General features: G+C 40.6%; 1 protein-coding gene across 7 annotated transcripts in view; it reads right to left on the bottom strand.

Annotated features, from left to right (window-relative positions):
- cadps2 (Ca++-dependent secretion activator 2) overlaps positions 1 to 16,375 on the bottom strand; it is a 280,333-nt gene that overhangs the window by 159,300 nt on the left and 104,658 nt on the right. For 6 of the 7 annotated variants that reach the window (XM_030730939.1, XM_030730942.1, XM_030730940.1 and 3 more), the window contains one exon: positions 14,577 to 14,713. In XM_030730939.1, coding sequence (XP_030586799.1) covers positions 14,577 to 14,713 — 137 coding nt within the window. The remainder of the gene's footprint in view (positions 1 to 14,576; positions 14,714 to 16,375) is intronic. The other variant, XM_030730944.1, reaches the window with a different exon arrangement.

The following is a 16,375-nucleotide window of genomic DNA, read 5'->3' as shown; positions in this document are numbered from 1 at the left end:
GTCAGAAAGGCCTGGATGACCTCTAATTTTCTGCTTCTAAATTCAGATAAAACTTAAGTTATTGTACATGGCCCTTCAAGCCTTAGAAACGTGGTGTCTAACCAGAAACTTGGATGGTATTACCTTGACACTGTGAGAAATCTTGGAGTCATTTTTGACCAAAGCACATATTACACAAATTTGTAGGACTGCTTCTTTACATTTGTGCAATATTTCTTTAATTAGAAACATCCTGTCTCAGAGTAAAGCTGAAAAGCTAATTCATGCATTTATTACTTCTAGGCTGGACTGTTGTAATTCATTACTATCAAGCTGTCCTAGAACCTCCATGAAATGCCTTCAGCGGATCCAAAATGCTGGAGCTAGAGTACTGACAGGGACTAGAGAGAGAAAGAGCAGATTTATTCCATATTGGCTTCTCTTCATTGGTGCCCTGTAAATCCAGAATTTAAATTAAAATCCTTCTCTTCACATAAAAGGTTTTTGAATAATCAGGCCCCAGCTTATCTTTAAGACCTCACAGTACCGTATGACCCAAGTAGAGCACTTCGCTCTCAGATTGCTGGATTATTTGTGCTTCCTAGGATACTTAAGAGCAGAGTGGGCCCTTAGTTATGCTGCTATAGACCTACACTGCCACGGGTTCTCATCATGCACTGAGTATTTCTTTTTCATTCACCTTTTTTCACTCTGTTTATGCAGCACTCCAAATTTAATCACGAGTTATTATTAATCTCTGGCTCTCTCCACAGCCTGTCTTTTGTTCTGTCTTTCCCCTCAGGTGCAACCAGTCATGGCAGATGACTGCCCCTTCCTGAGCCGGGTCCTTCCCGAGGTTTCTTCCTGTTAAAAGGGAGTTTTTCCTTTCCACTGTCACCAAGTGATTGCTCATAGGCTTGCTCATTGTTTTGACTGTTAGGTTTTCTATGTCATTTTATGGTCTTTACCTTGCAATATAATGCAACTTGAGATGACTTTTGAGATTTGGTGCTATATAAATAAAATTGAATTGAATTGAATAAACTTAAATTTTAGATTAAAGTGAATAAGACTTAATTTTCAGTTGCAAATCCTTTGCTTACAATAACTGCATTACACCTGTGACCCACTGACATTACTAATCTTTTGCATTCTTGTTTTGTGACATTTTTCCAGGCTTTCACCACAGGGTCTGGAGTAAGTAAGTCTGAAGATTGACTAGGCTGGTGTAAAATCTTCCACTTCTTTCCCCCAATGAACTCTTTTGTAGTTTTGGGCTACTGTCTTGCTGCATGATGAAGGACCTCCCACTTTGGTTGCATCTTTTTTTAAATTGACAGAAAAATGCTTCTGTAGACTTCTGAGCTCATTGTATTGCTGGCATCATGCGTGACATCATCAGTGAAGATTAATGAGCCCATCCCAGCAGAAACCATACAACCCCAAGCCATGACATTACCTCCACTGTGTCTCACAGATGAGCTCGTATGTTTGGGATCATGAGCCTTTCCATCACATTGGTAAAAGTTAATCTTTGTCTCATCAGTCTATAAACTTTGCCCCGGAATTGCTGAGGTTTGTCTCTGTACTTCTTGGCAAATGTCAGCCTGGCCCTCCTATTCTTCTTGCGAATCTGCATCATCTGGTGAAGCCTCTGTACTTTTATTCACGAGGTCTTCTGCGAAAAGCAGATCATGATCCCTTCACTCCTGCCCTCTGGAGGTCATTGCTGATGTGACAAACAGTTGCTTTAGGGCAGAGGTCAATAATAGGCGGACTCTGGTTCAGATCCGGACCAAAATGATGTCTCATGCAGACCCGAACCTAATACCGAAACAGAAATGCCCACTTAAAATCTTGAGCGCTTTCTAGTCTACAGGCGCAGCTTTTACAGTCCTTACGGTAGTGGTGAAGTGTCCAAGGAAACCCACTGACCAATTGCATATGAGTTTGGCCATACCATGTGATACCACCAAGCTGGTGGTAAAATTTGTAACAAACAGGGTTATTATAGTTAACGAAAACAAACAAAATAACGAAAACTGAAATTGAAAAAACATTTTCGTTAACTGAAGTAAATAAAAACTATAATTAGAAGGAAAAAATGATAACTAGCTAAAACTGTATTGTGAGTTTACAAAACTAACTAAAATTATAAATAAAATAACCTTTGTTTTTGTTGTTTTATCTGTAGATTGTTTGTAGATTGAAATGAAAGGAATTTTTTCCGCTCTATCAGTTTAAGCTGGGAGCGCCATCCAACAAGTAATGGCAGCGGTCTGCCGAGAAAGCGACAGAATCCCATAAAGGGGTTTTGAGTACGATAGCACAGAAAGAAGCTATTGTCTTGTTGTGGATGATGAAAACATGTGTGCAGCACCTCTCAAGTGAAAACCACCAACATCAAAGTTCACCTGAAAAGCACACAACAGCTACAGAAACCGCTCTCAGCCTATGACATCACCTGGTGTGCACCTCCGGACAAATGTGACTACAGGTCAGGTCCACGCAGCCCACAACGTTGTGATTAACCTGTTCAGTCTTTGTATGTTTCTGGCTACTTTTCGCTGCAGTGTTTGAATTTATCAGTCAGAGAATAACAATCAGGACTAAATCACTATTCCAATTTTTTTGGAGGGGCGTCTATCTGTTCAGTCCATTCACAATTCAGTTCTACATTGTTCCCTGTTTAAGTCACCATTCAACAGCAGCAGCTAACAGTAAAGATAAAGTAGCATGGGTACTGAAAAAAAAAAGGGTGATAAGTTTGGACATATTTCACACCAGTACATCAACAGCTTCTATTTGTGTTTGTTGTTTACTTAACTGAAAATGGCGGCCTGAGTTGACAAATGATACAACAATGATGATGCTTTGGCTTTCTCTCACACTCTCTCTCCCTTGATGGTGTAATTTCACTCTCATTATGCTAGGTCAGAGAGTCAGTATATAAGATAAAAGCTAAAAGGATTGGTTTAGTGTAACTGGTTGGGAATATAGAGTAGTGAAAACAACTGAAGTAGATGCTCTTGCTGGGTTCAACTTCGGATAATTTCCTGACCTGGTTCTACTCACAGTGAGACTTCTAAAAGTGTTGGTTGAATGTAAGTTGAATGCTCTCTTTGAACACCATTTATTTGATAAACGAGAAAATGAAACTTTTTTTTTGATGTGTCTTCAGGAGAAGCTGTAGAAATTATTTATGTTGAGTTTTTGAAAAAGGACTTCAAAAAAGAATTACTTCCAGCATTTTATTTAGAGTCTCAGTGACATGGTGCATCCTGTCAGGGTTAACTGGACCTGGCAGAGTCCTCCTCTGCAGGCCTTTTAGTCCCCCCACCCCACCCCAAAAGGCTCAGTTTGTTTGTCACTTCTTGAATTTCTTAATTTTTCTTTTCGTCTGTGGGCTCGAGCTATTAATATCACACCACCGAAAGAGAGAGGGGGTCTTATCGGCAGGCGTTAAGCGACAAGATGTTCCTCTGTGACAAACAGATGGCACACTCCAGTCTTGGCACTAACGGCTCAATTAGCAGCTAACGAGCCGACTGCCTCGTTAGCTCCATCAGCAGTGGCTGTGCGTCTCCATGTCAGAGCGCCAGTATCCGCTGCCCCCTCTGAGGGATGACATGACCCATGAGAAGTCAAGGCAGTGTGGAAGCTCTGATGCAGTGAACAGCTCGGCTTCTCATCAACTTACTACAGATGGAAAGCTGAGAGTAAAATGTTAAGGATTTTTACCTCAGGGTTTTGCTGGCTTCTTTTTGGCCCATGAGGCCATTTTCTAGTCCAAGAATTCTTCTGACCTCAACAGACAGAGCTGTCGCTTCACCGTGCAAATTTATATATAGTATTACATGTTCTACTTTCAAGACCATAGAAGCAGCTTTTCTTTAAAATATCAGTGTCTTTGTCTTACTGGGAATCCAAAACAATGGCGAGACAAGGATGGTGTGTAAACACTATTGATTACTTCAATCAACACCAACTTCAACTGTGGAAATTACTGTATATGTCTGTCGGCAGCAAAGTGAAGCTGATAGGACAGCAGCTGAGTAAAGTAGTCCCAATGTTTGGTCTATAAGAGGAAACAAAGTTTTTACACATTGAATTTATTAGTTTAATTGATTCTTCACACTGAAATTGAGGATTCTGCCTGAGGCTTGTACCATGATGTGAGATCAACATCCCCAGGTTTCTTTCTGTAATCTGTATTCACTTACCCTAACACTGGCAGGTGGTCACGTGAAGCTGGTTATCATCTTGTGAAGTTAACCCAGGGTTTCCCCTGCACATTCACATGAAAGAGGTGGTGTTGGCAGCATCTGACCAATTGCAATTATAAATAAGTGTTTTGGCACTAGAGTGGGTGATTTTACAGAGGAAGATTAAACTATGTGACAGGGAAAATCTAAAGTGGTTAAACGTAATACGATGACAGGAAGCAATGTAGCTGCTGCAGACAAAGCAGCTGTGTAAGTGTGTGAGTGGATCAGCAAAAAGCACTGTAGAGTAACATAGTATTAAAAGAGTAAGTAACATAGTAATCAAAGTGTGCTCTTTAAGCAATTTGGTCCATAAGACTGAAAAAGAACTTCTATATTAATCAAGCCTATTTGAAGCCTTGAAATAAACCTGGCAGAAATACAGAAGATAAGTTGACAACATCACAAATCTATTATTCTGATGGATCAGAATGGAGTATTTCAATAAATTAAAGTTTAAAGGACAGTTTTAGTTTTTATTCTCTCAACTGCAGCCTTGGTGGTGTTTAACAGTCTGGAAGTGAAGAATACAGATCACAGAATGTAGACTTAGTCTATGTGAAAATTTGACACAAGGTCAGCAGGTACAGTGTAGGTGTCATGTTTTAAGATAATATATTAATGTTTACAGAACAATAAAATTATTGTAAAATCATTTGCAGCCTACAGAAAAAAAATCAAGGAACAAAGTTAGATCTAAGAATCTATATTTATTAGTTATGCTCATCAGGGAAACACAAACAGTAAATGTGATTAAAAACTTTAGACCCTCCTACTGTCCAGACACTATTGGTGACACTATTGCCTGGAGACTGGTCAGTAGGCAGGGATTTTTTTTTTCTGCTGATTTCTAATCTGGAGCCTAACCTGCTTAGGAGCAGGTTAGGTTTGGCAGACCTGAGACCCACCTGTACTAACTATAAGAAAGCCTATGACTCAATGCCCCACATGCGGATACTATAGTGCTTGGCACTGTACAAGGCTAATAACATTCATCAAGAACTCAATGGGACTGTGGAGGACAACACTGGAGGCTAACTTCAAGCTAATAGCACTAGTCACCATCAAGTGCAGGATTTACCAAAGAGATGCTCTGTCCCCACTACTGTTCTGCGTAGGCTTGAAGCCCCTCAGCCAGACCATTAACAAGACTGGCAACAGATACCAACCATGGAATGGAGTAAACATTAGCCAGCTCCATTACATGGACAAAATCAAGCTGTATGCCAGAAGTGAACGAGATATCCATTCTCTAATCCACACAAGTAGGATCTACAGCAACAATATTGGAAAAGTATAATCGGTTGGTAACAAAGTGAGGGAAGGTAGTCAGGACTGAGGGGACTGCACAACCAGACGGCAAGATTTCAGACCTTATCATGGTAGAAGGGGTTGTGTGACCCAGTGATCCCAGGAGCTATGTTGTCAGGGAGCCTGTCCCCCTCGTAGGGTTTCCCATGGCAAATTGGTCCAAGACCAAAGAGATTCCAAAGACCCCTATGGAAGAGTCACCAAGGGAACTGTTTAACCTGCCTGGAGATAGGGTTACCAGGGCCCCACCCTGGAGCCAGGCCCGGGGAGGGAGCTCATATGGTGGCCGAGCAAAAACCCAGGTGTGGGAGGACTTCGGTGAGGCCGTAGAAAAAAAAGAGACTTTCGGATGGGCCTCAAAGTGATTCTGGCAAACTGTCGGCAACTCAGGAGGGGAAAGCAGTGATCTACTCACACAGTCTATAGAGTGGTGGGGCACTGCTGACTTCAACTGAAACTATAGTATAGATACCTGGCTGGCACCCCTAGACAAATGAAAACTGTCACAAGGCAATGGAAGGAATACTTCGAGGACCTCCTTAATCCCACTGACATGCCTTCTGTAGTGGAAGCAAAGTCTGAGGATGAGGGGGATGACTCGTCCATCACTGGGGGTGGGGTCACAGAGGTGGTTAAACAACTATGTGGTAGGGCCCCTGGGGTGGACGAGATTCGCACTGAGTTCCTGAACGTTCTGGATATTGTAGGGCTGTCTTGGTTGACACACCCCTGTAACATCGTGTGGAGATCTGGGGTGGTGCCACTGGATTGGCAGACTGGGGTGGTGGTCCCCATCTTTAAGAAAGGTGACCAGAGGGTGTGCTCCAACTAACTTCTCAGCCTCCCCGGTAAGGTCTATGCCAGGGTGCTGGAAAGGAGGGTTCGTCCGTTAGTCGAACCTCGGATTCAAGAGAGACAACGCCGTTTTCATCCTGGTTGCGGAATGCTGGACCAGCTCTTCATCCTCTCAAGGATATTCAAGTGTAAGTCTACATGTGCTTTGTGGACTTGGAGAAGGTATTCGATTGCGTCCCTCAGGGTATCATGTGGGAGGTGCTGCGGGAGTATGTGGTGTCTGGCCTGTTGGTACGGGCCATTCATTCCCTGTACAACTGAAGCGATTCTGTTTATGAACAGAATCGGTGAGGCTATGGAAAAAGACTTCGAGGACCTCTTTAAGCCCACTGACACGCCTTCTGTAGTGGAAGCAGAGTCTGAGAACGAGGGGGATGACTTGCCCATCACTGAGGTCACCGAGGTGGTTAAACAACTCCTTGGTAGCAGGACCCCTGGGTTGGATGAGTTCCTGAAGGTTCTGGATGTTGTAGGGCTGTCTTGGTTGACATGCCTCTGCAACATCATGTGGAGATTTAGGGTGGTGCCACTGGATTGGCAGATCGGGGTCGTGGTCCCCATCTTTAAGAAGGGAGACTGGAGGGTGTGCTCCAACTATCGGGGATCACACTGCTCAGCCTGCCCAGTAAAGCCTATGCCACAGTGCTGGAAAGAGGGTCTGTCCATTAGTCGAACCTCAGATTCAGGAAGAGTAATGCAGTTTTCATCCTGGTTGCAGAACGCTGGACCAGCTCTTTATCCTCTCAAGGATATTCGAGTGTGCATCGCAGGTTTGCCCATCCAGTCTACATGGGCTTTGTGGGCTTGGAGAAGACAGTCGACCACGTCCCTCGGGGTATCCTATGACAGGTCCTGTGTGAGAATGGGGTGTCTGGCCTGTTGTTGCGGGCCATTCATTCCCTGTACAACTGCAGCGAAAGCTTGGTCCGTATTGCCAGCAATAAGTCAGACTTGTTTCACATGGGTGTTGGACTTCTCCAGCCAAGCCAAGCCAAGCCAAGTTCATTTATAAAGCACTTTAAAAACAGCAACCAGTGACCAATGTGCTGCACATAAAACACATCAGGACAAGAGAAGAATAAAATTTACAATGGTAAAAAATTTAAAAGTTACACACAAATAAAATAACTATAAAATGCATAATTTATCCTAACAATAAATCAATAAAATAATACACACAAATAAAATTAATGATAAAAGCATAATTTTATCCTAGAAATAAATAAATTAAAAATTTTAATAGGCAGTCACTCATATTAATCAAAGGCCAAACAAAATAGGTGTGTCTTAAGAGCAGACTTAAACTTGGCCAACGAAGAGGCCTGTTTAATCTCTAAAGGCAAAGCGTTCCAGAGTTTTGGAGCTGCCACAGCAAAGGCTCTGTCTCCTCTGAGCCTCCGCTGTGTCCTCGGCACATTCAGGTACAGCTGATCAGCTGATCTGAGTGACCAGGAAGGAGTATGTAAGTGCAGCAAGACAAGGTGGGGCAAGGACATGTAGTGACTTAAAAACAAATAAAAAGATTTTAAAATGAACTCTAAAGTACACGGGCAGCCAGTGCAGTGAGGATAAAACAGGGGTAATATGCTCTCTATTTCGTGATCCCGTCAATAGGCGCACAGCAGCATTTTGAACCAATTGCAGACAGGGTAGAGTAGACTGGCTAACACCAACATATAAAGCATTGCAGTAATCCAGTCTAGTGGTAATAAAAGCATAGATCACTACTTCAAAATGCTTCTTCGATAATATATTTTTTATTTTCGCCAGCTGCCTCAAATGAAAGAAGCTAGATCTCACCACTGCACTGATCTGATCCTCCAATTTAAAACTCTCGTCCATAATAAAACCCAAATTTGTGACTGATGGCTCTACATATTGTGATAATAAACCAATGTCCACAGGGGAAGATCCACCCGAGTCGCTAGGGCCAAAGACAATCACCTCTGTCCTTTTTTTCATTAAAATTCAAGAAGTTTAGTGCCATCCACGCTTTAATATAATCAAGACACTCAATCAGGGTCTGTATAGAGTTGGCTTCCTTGCATTTCAAAGGCATATAAATCTGAGTATCATCAGCATAGCAATGGAAAGCAATTTTATCCTTTCTGACAATGGTTCTGAGGGGGAGCAGATGCAAAGAAAATAACAGAGGTCCCAAAATTGAACAGGGGATGATTCAAACTCATTTAGATTTATGCAGAAAGACCTTTGGGTCAAGTAAGACTTAAGCCACTTCAAAACAGTGCCATGAAAACCAGCACAATGCTCTAAACGAGAAATTAAAATATCATGGTATGGTATCATGGTCCACTTTGTAAAAAGCAGCCCTTAAATCTAAAAGCATTAAAATTGCATGTTCTCCTGTATTTGTAGTCAAAAGAATGTAATTAAACACCCTCAACACATATTCTGTACTTTGGAGAGGTTTAAACCCAGATTGAAAGATTTGAAGAATATTATTTTCATCTAAAAAGGCTTTCAACTGGTTATAGACAACTTTCTCTAGTATTATAGACAGAAAGGGAGTTTGGAAATAGGCCTAAAATTAAATAACATAGTGGGGTCCAATCCAGGTTTTTTGATCAGTGGTTGAATTTAGGCATGTTTAAAAGATTGAGGAACTACGCCTAAGGACAAGCTACTGTTAATAATAGTCAGGACTAGTGAGCCTAAGGTAGAAATAGCCTCTAAAAATTTGGGGTGGAATGGTATCTTTAGGGGATCCTGAGGGCTTCAGATGACTAACAGTCTCAAACAGCAAAGGTAAAGTAACCGGCTCAAACTGGTACAAGGCAGTAGAGCAAGGAACAGAGACTGAAGGGTCAAAGGTTGGAGGTGAAATGACGGCCCTAACATTTTTTACTTTATCCACAAAGAACTTACAGAATTTCTCACATACCTCAGGCGAAGGCTCAATACCAGTATGCTGAGGGGCATTTAAAACTTTATCAATAGTATTAAAAAAAATTAGGGAGACGAGGGCTTCCCTTTCTCACTGATTCTGTTCATAATTTTTATGGACAGAATTTGTAGGCGTAGCCAAGTGGTGGAAGGCTTCTGCCTTAGTGGACTCAGAATCTCATCTCTGCTCTTTAAGGATGATACAGGTGCTGGTCTCCAGCTTGCAGTGGAATGGTTCACAGCCGAATGTGATGCTGGCATGAGAATTAGCACCTCTAAATCTGAGGTCATGGTCCTCAGCCAGAAATGGGTGAAGTGCCCACTCCGGCTCGGGGATGAGTTGCTGCCCCAGGTGGAGGAGTTCAAGTGTCTTGGGGTCTTATTCTAGAGCAGTGGTTCTCAAATCCAGGCCTCGTGGCCCAGTGTCCTGCAGGTTTTAGATGTGTCTCTGCTTCAACACACCTGAGTCAGATATAGAAGTCTTTAGGAGGACTCTGGGGAACTGAGGAGGTAATTCAGCCATTTGATTCAGGTGTGTTGGATCAGGGACATATCTAAAACCTGCAGGACACTGGGCCACGAGGCCTGGATTTGAGGAACTACTGTTCTAGAGTGATGGGAGAAGGGAACGGGAGAGCAACAGACAGATCCGGGCTGCGTCTGCAGTGATGCAGACGCTGCACCGGGCTGTCGTGGTGAAGAGGGAGCTGAATGTAAAAGAGAAGCTGTTGATTTACCGGTCGATCTACATCCCTACCCTCACCTATGGTCAGAAATGAGCTTCCTCCAAAGGGTGGCTGGCCTCTCCTTTAGAGATAGGATGAGGAGTGCAGCCATTCAGGAGGGGCTCAAATACACATCGAAAGGAGCCAGTTGAGGTGGTTCAGGCATCTGATTAGGATGCCTCCTGGGCGCCTCTTAGGTGAGGTGTTTGGGCATGTCCTACCAGGAGGACCCCCTGGGGTAGACCCAGGACACACTGGAGAGATCTCTCGGCTGGCCTGGGACTGCCTTGGGCTCCCTCCGGATGAGCTGGTGGAGGTGGCCGGGGACAGGGAGGTCTGGGCTTCTTAGCTTAGGCTGCTGCCCTCATGAGCAGAAGAAAATGGATGGATCATTAGGTAACAAAAGCAAACTCATCCTTTTCCTCAAGTGATATTTTAAAATGTTGTTGATAGTTTGTTAAATATGGAGAAAAATGCCCATGAAGCATGGCAACATCAATTTCATAGTTCTGAAACATTTACTGTCCCCAATTACTGAATAAACCCCACCGAAACACTCACTGATTTTTTTTCTCTCTTATTTTTCTCCTAAAAAACAATTATTAGTAACAACAATCCTTGGTTTGGTGTTTATTTGAGAGAACATTCTGATTCTTAATTGCCCTCATGGATTTCCGAATGTCTGGAGTATTTTAAACATTTTAAATGATCCAGACTTTAAAAAAAATATCTTAACTTTGTGCTTCGGTATTTCACTCTAAGCAGTACTATCTGTCAATATTTGCAATCACAAACACCTGTAACAGTATACATGTCTGTTCAATTTTTTTAAGTAAATTATTGTTATAGGTAATTTAAAAATAGTCTCACCATTATAAACTGTGGTCACCAGAGTGCTCTAGATTTAAAACAGACATGGTAAATCCCTTTAAACATTCTTCCATTTGGCTTTTTTCCCAGGCAACTGGCAGTCCATCTCTCCATGCAACACAATCTGGACCCCCCCCCCCTCTAATTAGTACAAATATAACTGAATCATTGGAAGCTTCCAATTTAAAGGGCCAAGAGTCTGAACCATGTGCAAGCATAGACCTGTATGTGTCTACCATTGCAGATTAGAATCTACAATGACAAAGGCATAACAGAAAGTTAACCTAACAGCAGGAGGTGAAGACACCTGCGTCCTCATCCCGAAAAAGTAAAGGTAGTGATATGAAACAAAGAGTTCTTAAGTCTAAAGAGTATGGATGGACAGGAAAGTGACTGAGTTTTGAGAATCTAAGGTAAATAATGCTCTTCAGATGGTCTGTCATTCAGTGATCATTTTCTGTGATTCCATGACCCTTTTCCATCTGCTTCACAGGTAGATTTTTAAAAGGGGTGGAAAAGCACAGCTGATGGTTGAAGCAATCAGCTTATGATACAGTGCATTTCTTTTTTTGGTTTTGTTATAAAAGTCTAGCATTTATAGCATGAAGAAAGGTGTGTCACCCTTTCTATAAAGTGTCCTTGGGTGTTTTGAAAGGCTTTTAAAAATAAAATTTATTATTATTATCACCCTAAAGCAAACTCAATAATCCTGTTTAAAAGACATATTTTTGTGTTTCTGTATCTAATTCCTTTCATAATACTTTAGTGCCCCGTTGGTGGCTTGATCTTTCTAAAATGAAGCTGTTTTCCAAGCTTTACTCAAAACATAAACTCTTAATTAGAGTATCTGATATTTTTAAAGATTCCACAGTAATAAAATATGTGAATTTAAGAAAAAAAATTCTAAATTATGCATGTATACAAAAAGAATAATAGAAATATGAAGTTTGTTGTAATGGCCTCATGTGATAGTACTTTTGTACTCTGGTATTCTTTTTATGTCAATAATTGTTAAATGGATGTGAAATGTTGTTTCACCTGCTGTTAAATCTGGTAATCATCTTTGGGTTACAGTAGGGGTGCAACCAGAGACTTGCTCATCTCTTTTTAGCCATACCTGAAAACTGTTTTTGAATTTGCATTTTTTTTTGTTAAACAAAATCAAAGTGAAGAATATTTGTTTCAGCTGCAAGAAACTGCCACTATAGACAGAACTGAGTTGTATATTCTACATTATATTCAATTTTTTATTCAATCTTGTCATATCTATCTTATCTGTCCATCTACTATTTTGCAATAGTGCATTTTGGAGTAAGACACTGTCTGATAAGGCAATGTTTTTAAATGCCAATTAAAAGCAACATTACAGTGGAACATTACAGGAAATTGTGACAGATAGTAAATGACACATAGCAACACTGACCCATGTGTTTATGAAAAATAAAACACAGAAAACTGTGTGTGTGTGTGTGTGTGTGTGTGTGTGTGTGGGGGGGGGGGGGGGGGGGGGGGGGTAACAATACAACCTTAATTTCCACAATATTTTCATGATATTACAAAATACTATTATTAGTATTATTCAAACTTGATTTTTTTTTTTTTACTTTTCAACATCATTACTGATTTCATTTAATTTCAGTAAACATGCTCTAATTTCATGTATAATTGTGTTGATTTCACTGGCCTCATTTCACTTCTCCCTCCTTGTCTGCCATTGAATCAGAAGAGCAGTTGTCCATGAGGGATATGGAAAGTATTGATTGGAGTGCTTATCTCCTAGTCAGTGTGAGAGAATGCCCCAGGCTGAACACACAGATATGCATAGAGCTTCTATAGCTCTTTCATTTTTCAACCTGTCTGCTGAAAAGTCTTGATTTCTTAAGGAGTAGATTCTTTTTGTTTTCATTTATTTTTCAATATGCAACACTTCAAAAATTAATTTGGATAGAAAACATTAGAACCTTGATTAAAATGAGATTTACACACTTCAAACTCAAAGCTAGATCAGTAAATTTTAATTAGTAAAACACCTTATTTTGTTCAATCACCTAACCCCAAACCAAAAGACATTAAATTAAAATTGAAGGCATTACAACTTATTCACGTTTGAGAAGATGATCATTTCCACCTAGGAGGTCCCTGGACCAGGGTCAGGCTGCATCTCTTGTTAAAATGCAACCCGTTGCCATTATTTGAAGGTCACTGAGCATGGCAAATTAACTGAAGAGCTTGTCTAATACTAAAATAGATGGAGTATTGTTGTGTTACATTTCTGGGTGGGTTCAAATTTTGTAGGGTTGCAGATTCAGTGACATATACTGACTCATTGTTATAAAGATTTGAGTTCTTATTTTATTAGGTAGAAGGAAAATTATCCACAGTGTACTTCATTCATAGAGTCCAATATTGTTCAATTTCACCACACAGTTGGTGACTGAATTCATTTGGGGATGTTGTTGTAGGTAAAAAAAAAATCCAGGGATTTAGTGTTTAAAGCCTTAAAAATCATTAAATGTAGTTGTAAATAAGTCTTTGGTCAGTCTACATGTAATGAAAGGTATGACTTATTCTGTGTTAAATCAGACAACAGAAAAAAAACCTAATTAGATGCAGAAAATTTTTATACCTCTGGTAACTTCTGGATACATCAAAAGCTCATTACCCCGTACAGTAATTACATGTAATTAAAGTTATTTTTTGATAATTACAGGTATTTGGGGGGGATGTACCCTCTCAGTAAGTTTAAGTTCTGCATAATTTCCGGGACTAAGGCCATAAGTACACTGTAGTCCCGAAAATTAGGCAGAATTTAATTTAACTCAATCTCATCTTACCTGTAAGTTAGATTAAGCCACTACATAATATGACCTGGGCCCCAAAAAGTACAGTGTACTTATGATGCAGGAACGGGGAACCTTGATGGTTTTTCAGCTAAACTGCCCAGAAATTACACAAAACTTAAACTTACTTACAGGTTACATCCCTGTAAAATACATGTAACTACAGGGAATTTATGGCCTTAGTCCCGGAAATTGTAGTGCATTTTCATAAAGAATACATGATTGCAACTAACAGTTAAACTGAAACCCAAGCATTTTTTCACCTACTTTATTTTCTTTAGGCTAAAAAGTAGTTTATGTTACTTACTTGTCTGTTAAAAATAATGACAATTTTAAAACCTGTCAAGTTCTGGAGCTCTTTTCATCAACTGAAGCCCAAGCTATGTTTTTCTACTTTGTTTCTATTATTCTTTAATGTTTCCTTAGTGTCAACCTTTTTCTGCTACCTGGGGAAAGTTATTGTCATATACCAGAAATCAGACACAATCCTCTTACTTTTTTGGTTGAACAATCAAACCATCATTTTACCATAACTGGTCACAGAGTGAGAAACCTAAACATATTATGTATGTAGACATAAACATGTATGTATTAAAGTACTTGTCAGTTATCTTTTTGGTGTTTCACTACCTTTAATTATTCAACTAATTGCTTCAGCATTACCATTACAAATTTTTCTTTAATAACTGTTCTGATGCGTAAGACTTTGATATTTTTTTTGCTATAGATGATAAAAAAAACTCTTTTTATGAGATCGTGTGATTAGTGATTAATGTTGTGAACAGTTTGATGATAGCAAACGATTAAAAATGTTTTTATTCACATACCAAGCAGGAGAAGGAGTCATTCATTCGGTGTTTGAGTGTGTTTTTCTGTAAAATGGTGAATAGGGCAGCATGGTTGAATCGACATGGAAATGCTGAAATCAGTTCTTCCACTCCCTGACGCTGAGATGGATCAAGACCTGAATAGAAAACACAGAGGTGAGTGACTGAAATACACTTAGATGTGCACAAGTCTGCCAAGAGTTAAAAAATGGTTTTGGACAACTAGATGTAAATTGTAAAATGTATACTATCCTACTGTAATATGCATTTTTTTTTTCACAGCAGTGGCCGAACAGTTGCATCCAAGCCTTACATCATAAAGTGTAATGCAAAGCACCTGATGCAGTGGTGTAAAGCACACCACTATTGGACTCTAGAGCAGTGGAGACATGTTTTCTCGAGTGACGAATCACGCTTCTCCGTCTGGAAATTTAATGGACAACTCTGGATTTGGCAGTTGCCAGGAGAATGGTACTTGTCTGACTGCACTGTGCCAAGTGTGAAGTTTGGTGGAGGGGGAATTATGGTGTGGGATTGTTTTTCAGGAGTTGGCCATCTCCCTTAATTCCAGTGAAAGGAACTCTTAATGCTTCAGCATACCAAGACATTTTGAACAATCTCATGCTCCCAACTTAGTGGGAACAATTTAGGGATGGCACCTTCCTGTTCCAACATGACTGCACACCAATGCACAAAGCAAGGTCCATAAAGACATGGATAAGCGAGTTTGTTTGGAAGAACTTGACTGGCCTGCACAAAATCCTGACCTCAACTTGACAGAAAACACCTTTGGGATGAATTAGAGTGGATACTTAGAGCCAGGCCTCCTCATCCAATATCAATGACTAACCTAACAAATGCGGTTCTGAAAGAATGGTTAAAAAAAAGAATTCCCATAACCACACTCCTAAATCTTGTGGAAAGCCTTCCCAGAAGTGTTGAAGGTGTTATAGCTGCAAAAAGTGGGTCAGCATCATATTAAACCCTATGGATTAAGAATAGGATGTCACTTAAGTTCATATGCATGCGATGCCAGATGAGTGAATACTTTTGGCAATATGGCATACTTGTTATTTGAGTAGACAAGGTAAGGATTGTTCAACACTAAGGGATGTTTACTTCATCTTTACTTGAATAGTGGGATGAGCTAAACTTGAAGTGTTTTGGTGGTGAGAGACTGTCAGTCATCTCAGCTGATGCTAAATGCTTGTTATAACATGGACGGCGTGAGGAAAACACTCACTGTAAACCTGGGTAAGTTGAATCTACTTAAAAGAACCAAGGTAACTCGTTGCCTTAAATTTTTTAAGTAATGAAACAGTTCATTTAACTCAGCCTGTTAAGTAAGCACTACTCCATATCCAATTGAACTAAACTGTATGTTCTAATTGACCAAACTTATCTTTTATAGTTCATGAAAAAATAAAATGTCTTTTGATCAATCAATTCCCCCTATCCTTTCCATGGTTGTGTGTGTGTGTGTGTGTGTGTGTGTGGGGGGGGGGGGGGGGGGGGGGGGGGGCTGGAGCCTATCCCAGCTGACAAGGCAGTAAGATGCAGGGTACACCCTGTGCAGGTCACCAGCCTGTTGCAGGGCTGACACAGACAACCATTCACACCTGTGGGCAATTTAGAGAGACCAATTAACTTAACCCCAGTAACTGCATGTCTTCAGATTGTGGGAGGAAACCCATACAGACACAGGGAGAACATACATGAGTCCACACAGCAAGAGTCCCGGGCTAAGGTGGAATTGAACCCAGACTATCAGATAACTATTCTAGCTGTGAGGCAGCAGT

Source organism: Archocentrus centrarchus, chromosome 6 (genome assembly GCF_007364275.1).
Source record: "Archocentrus centrarchus isolate MPI-CPG fArcCen1 chromosome 6, fArcCen1, whole genome shotgun sequence".
Taxonomy (NCBI): Eukaryota; Metazoa; Chordata; class Actinopteri; order Cichliformes; family Cichlidae; genus Archocentrus; species Archocentrus centrarchus.
Note: the sequence above shows the minus strand (reverse complement) of the source record. Positions and strands in the feature narration are given on the sequence as shown.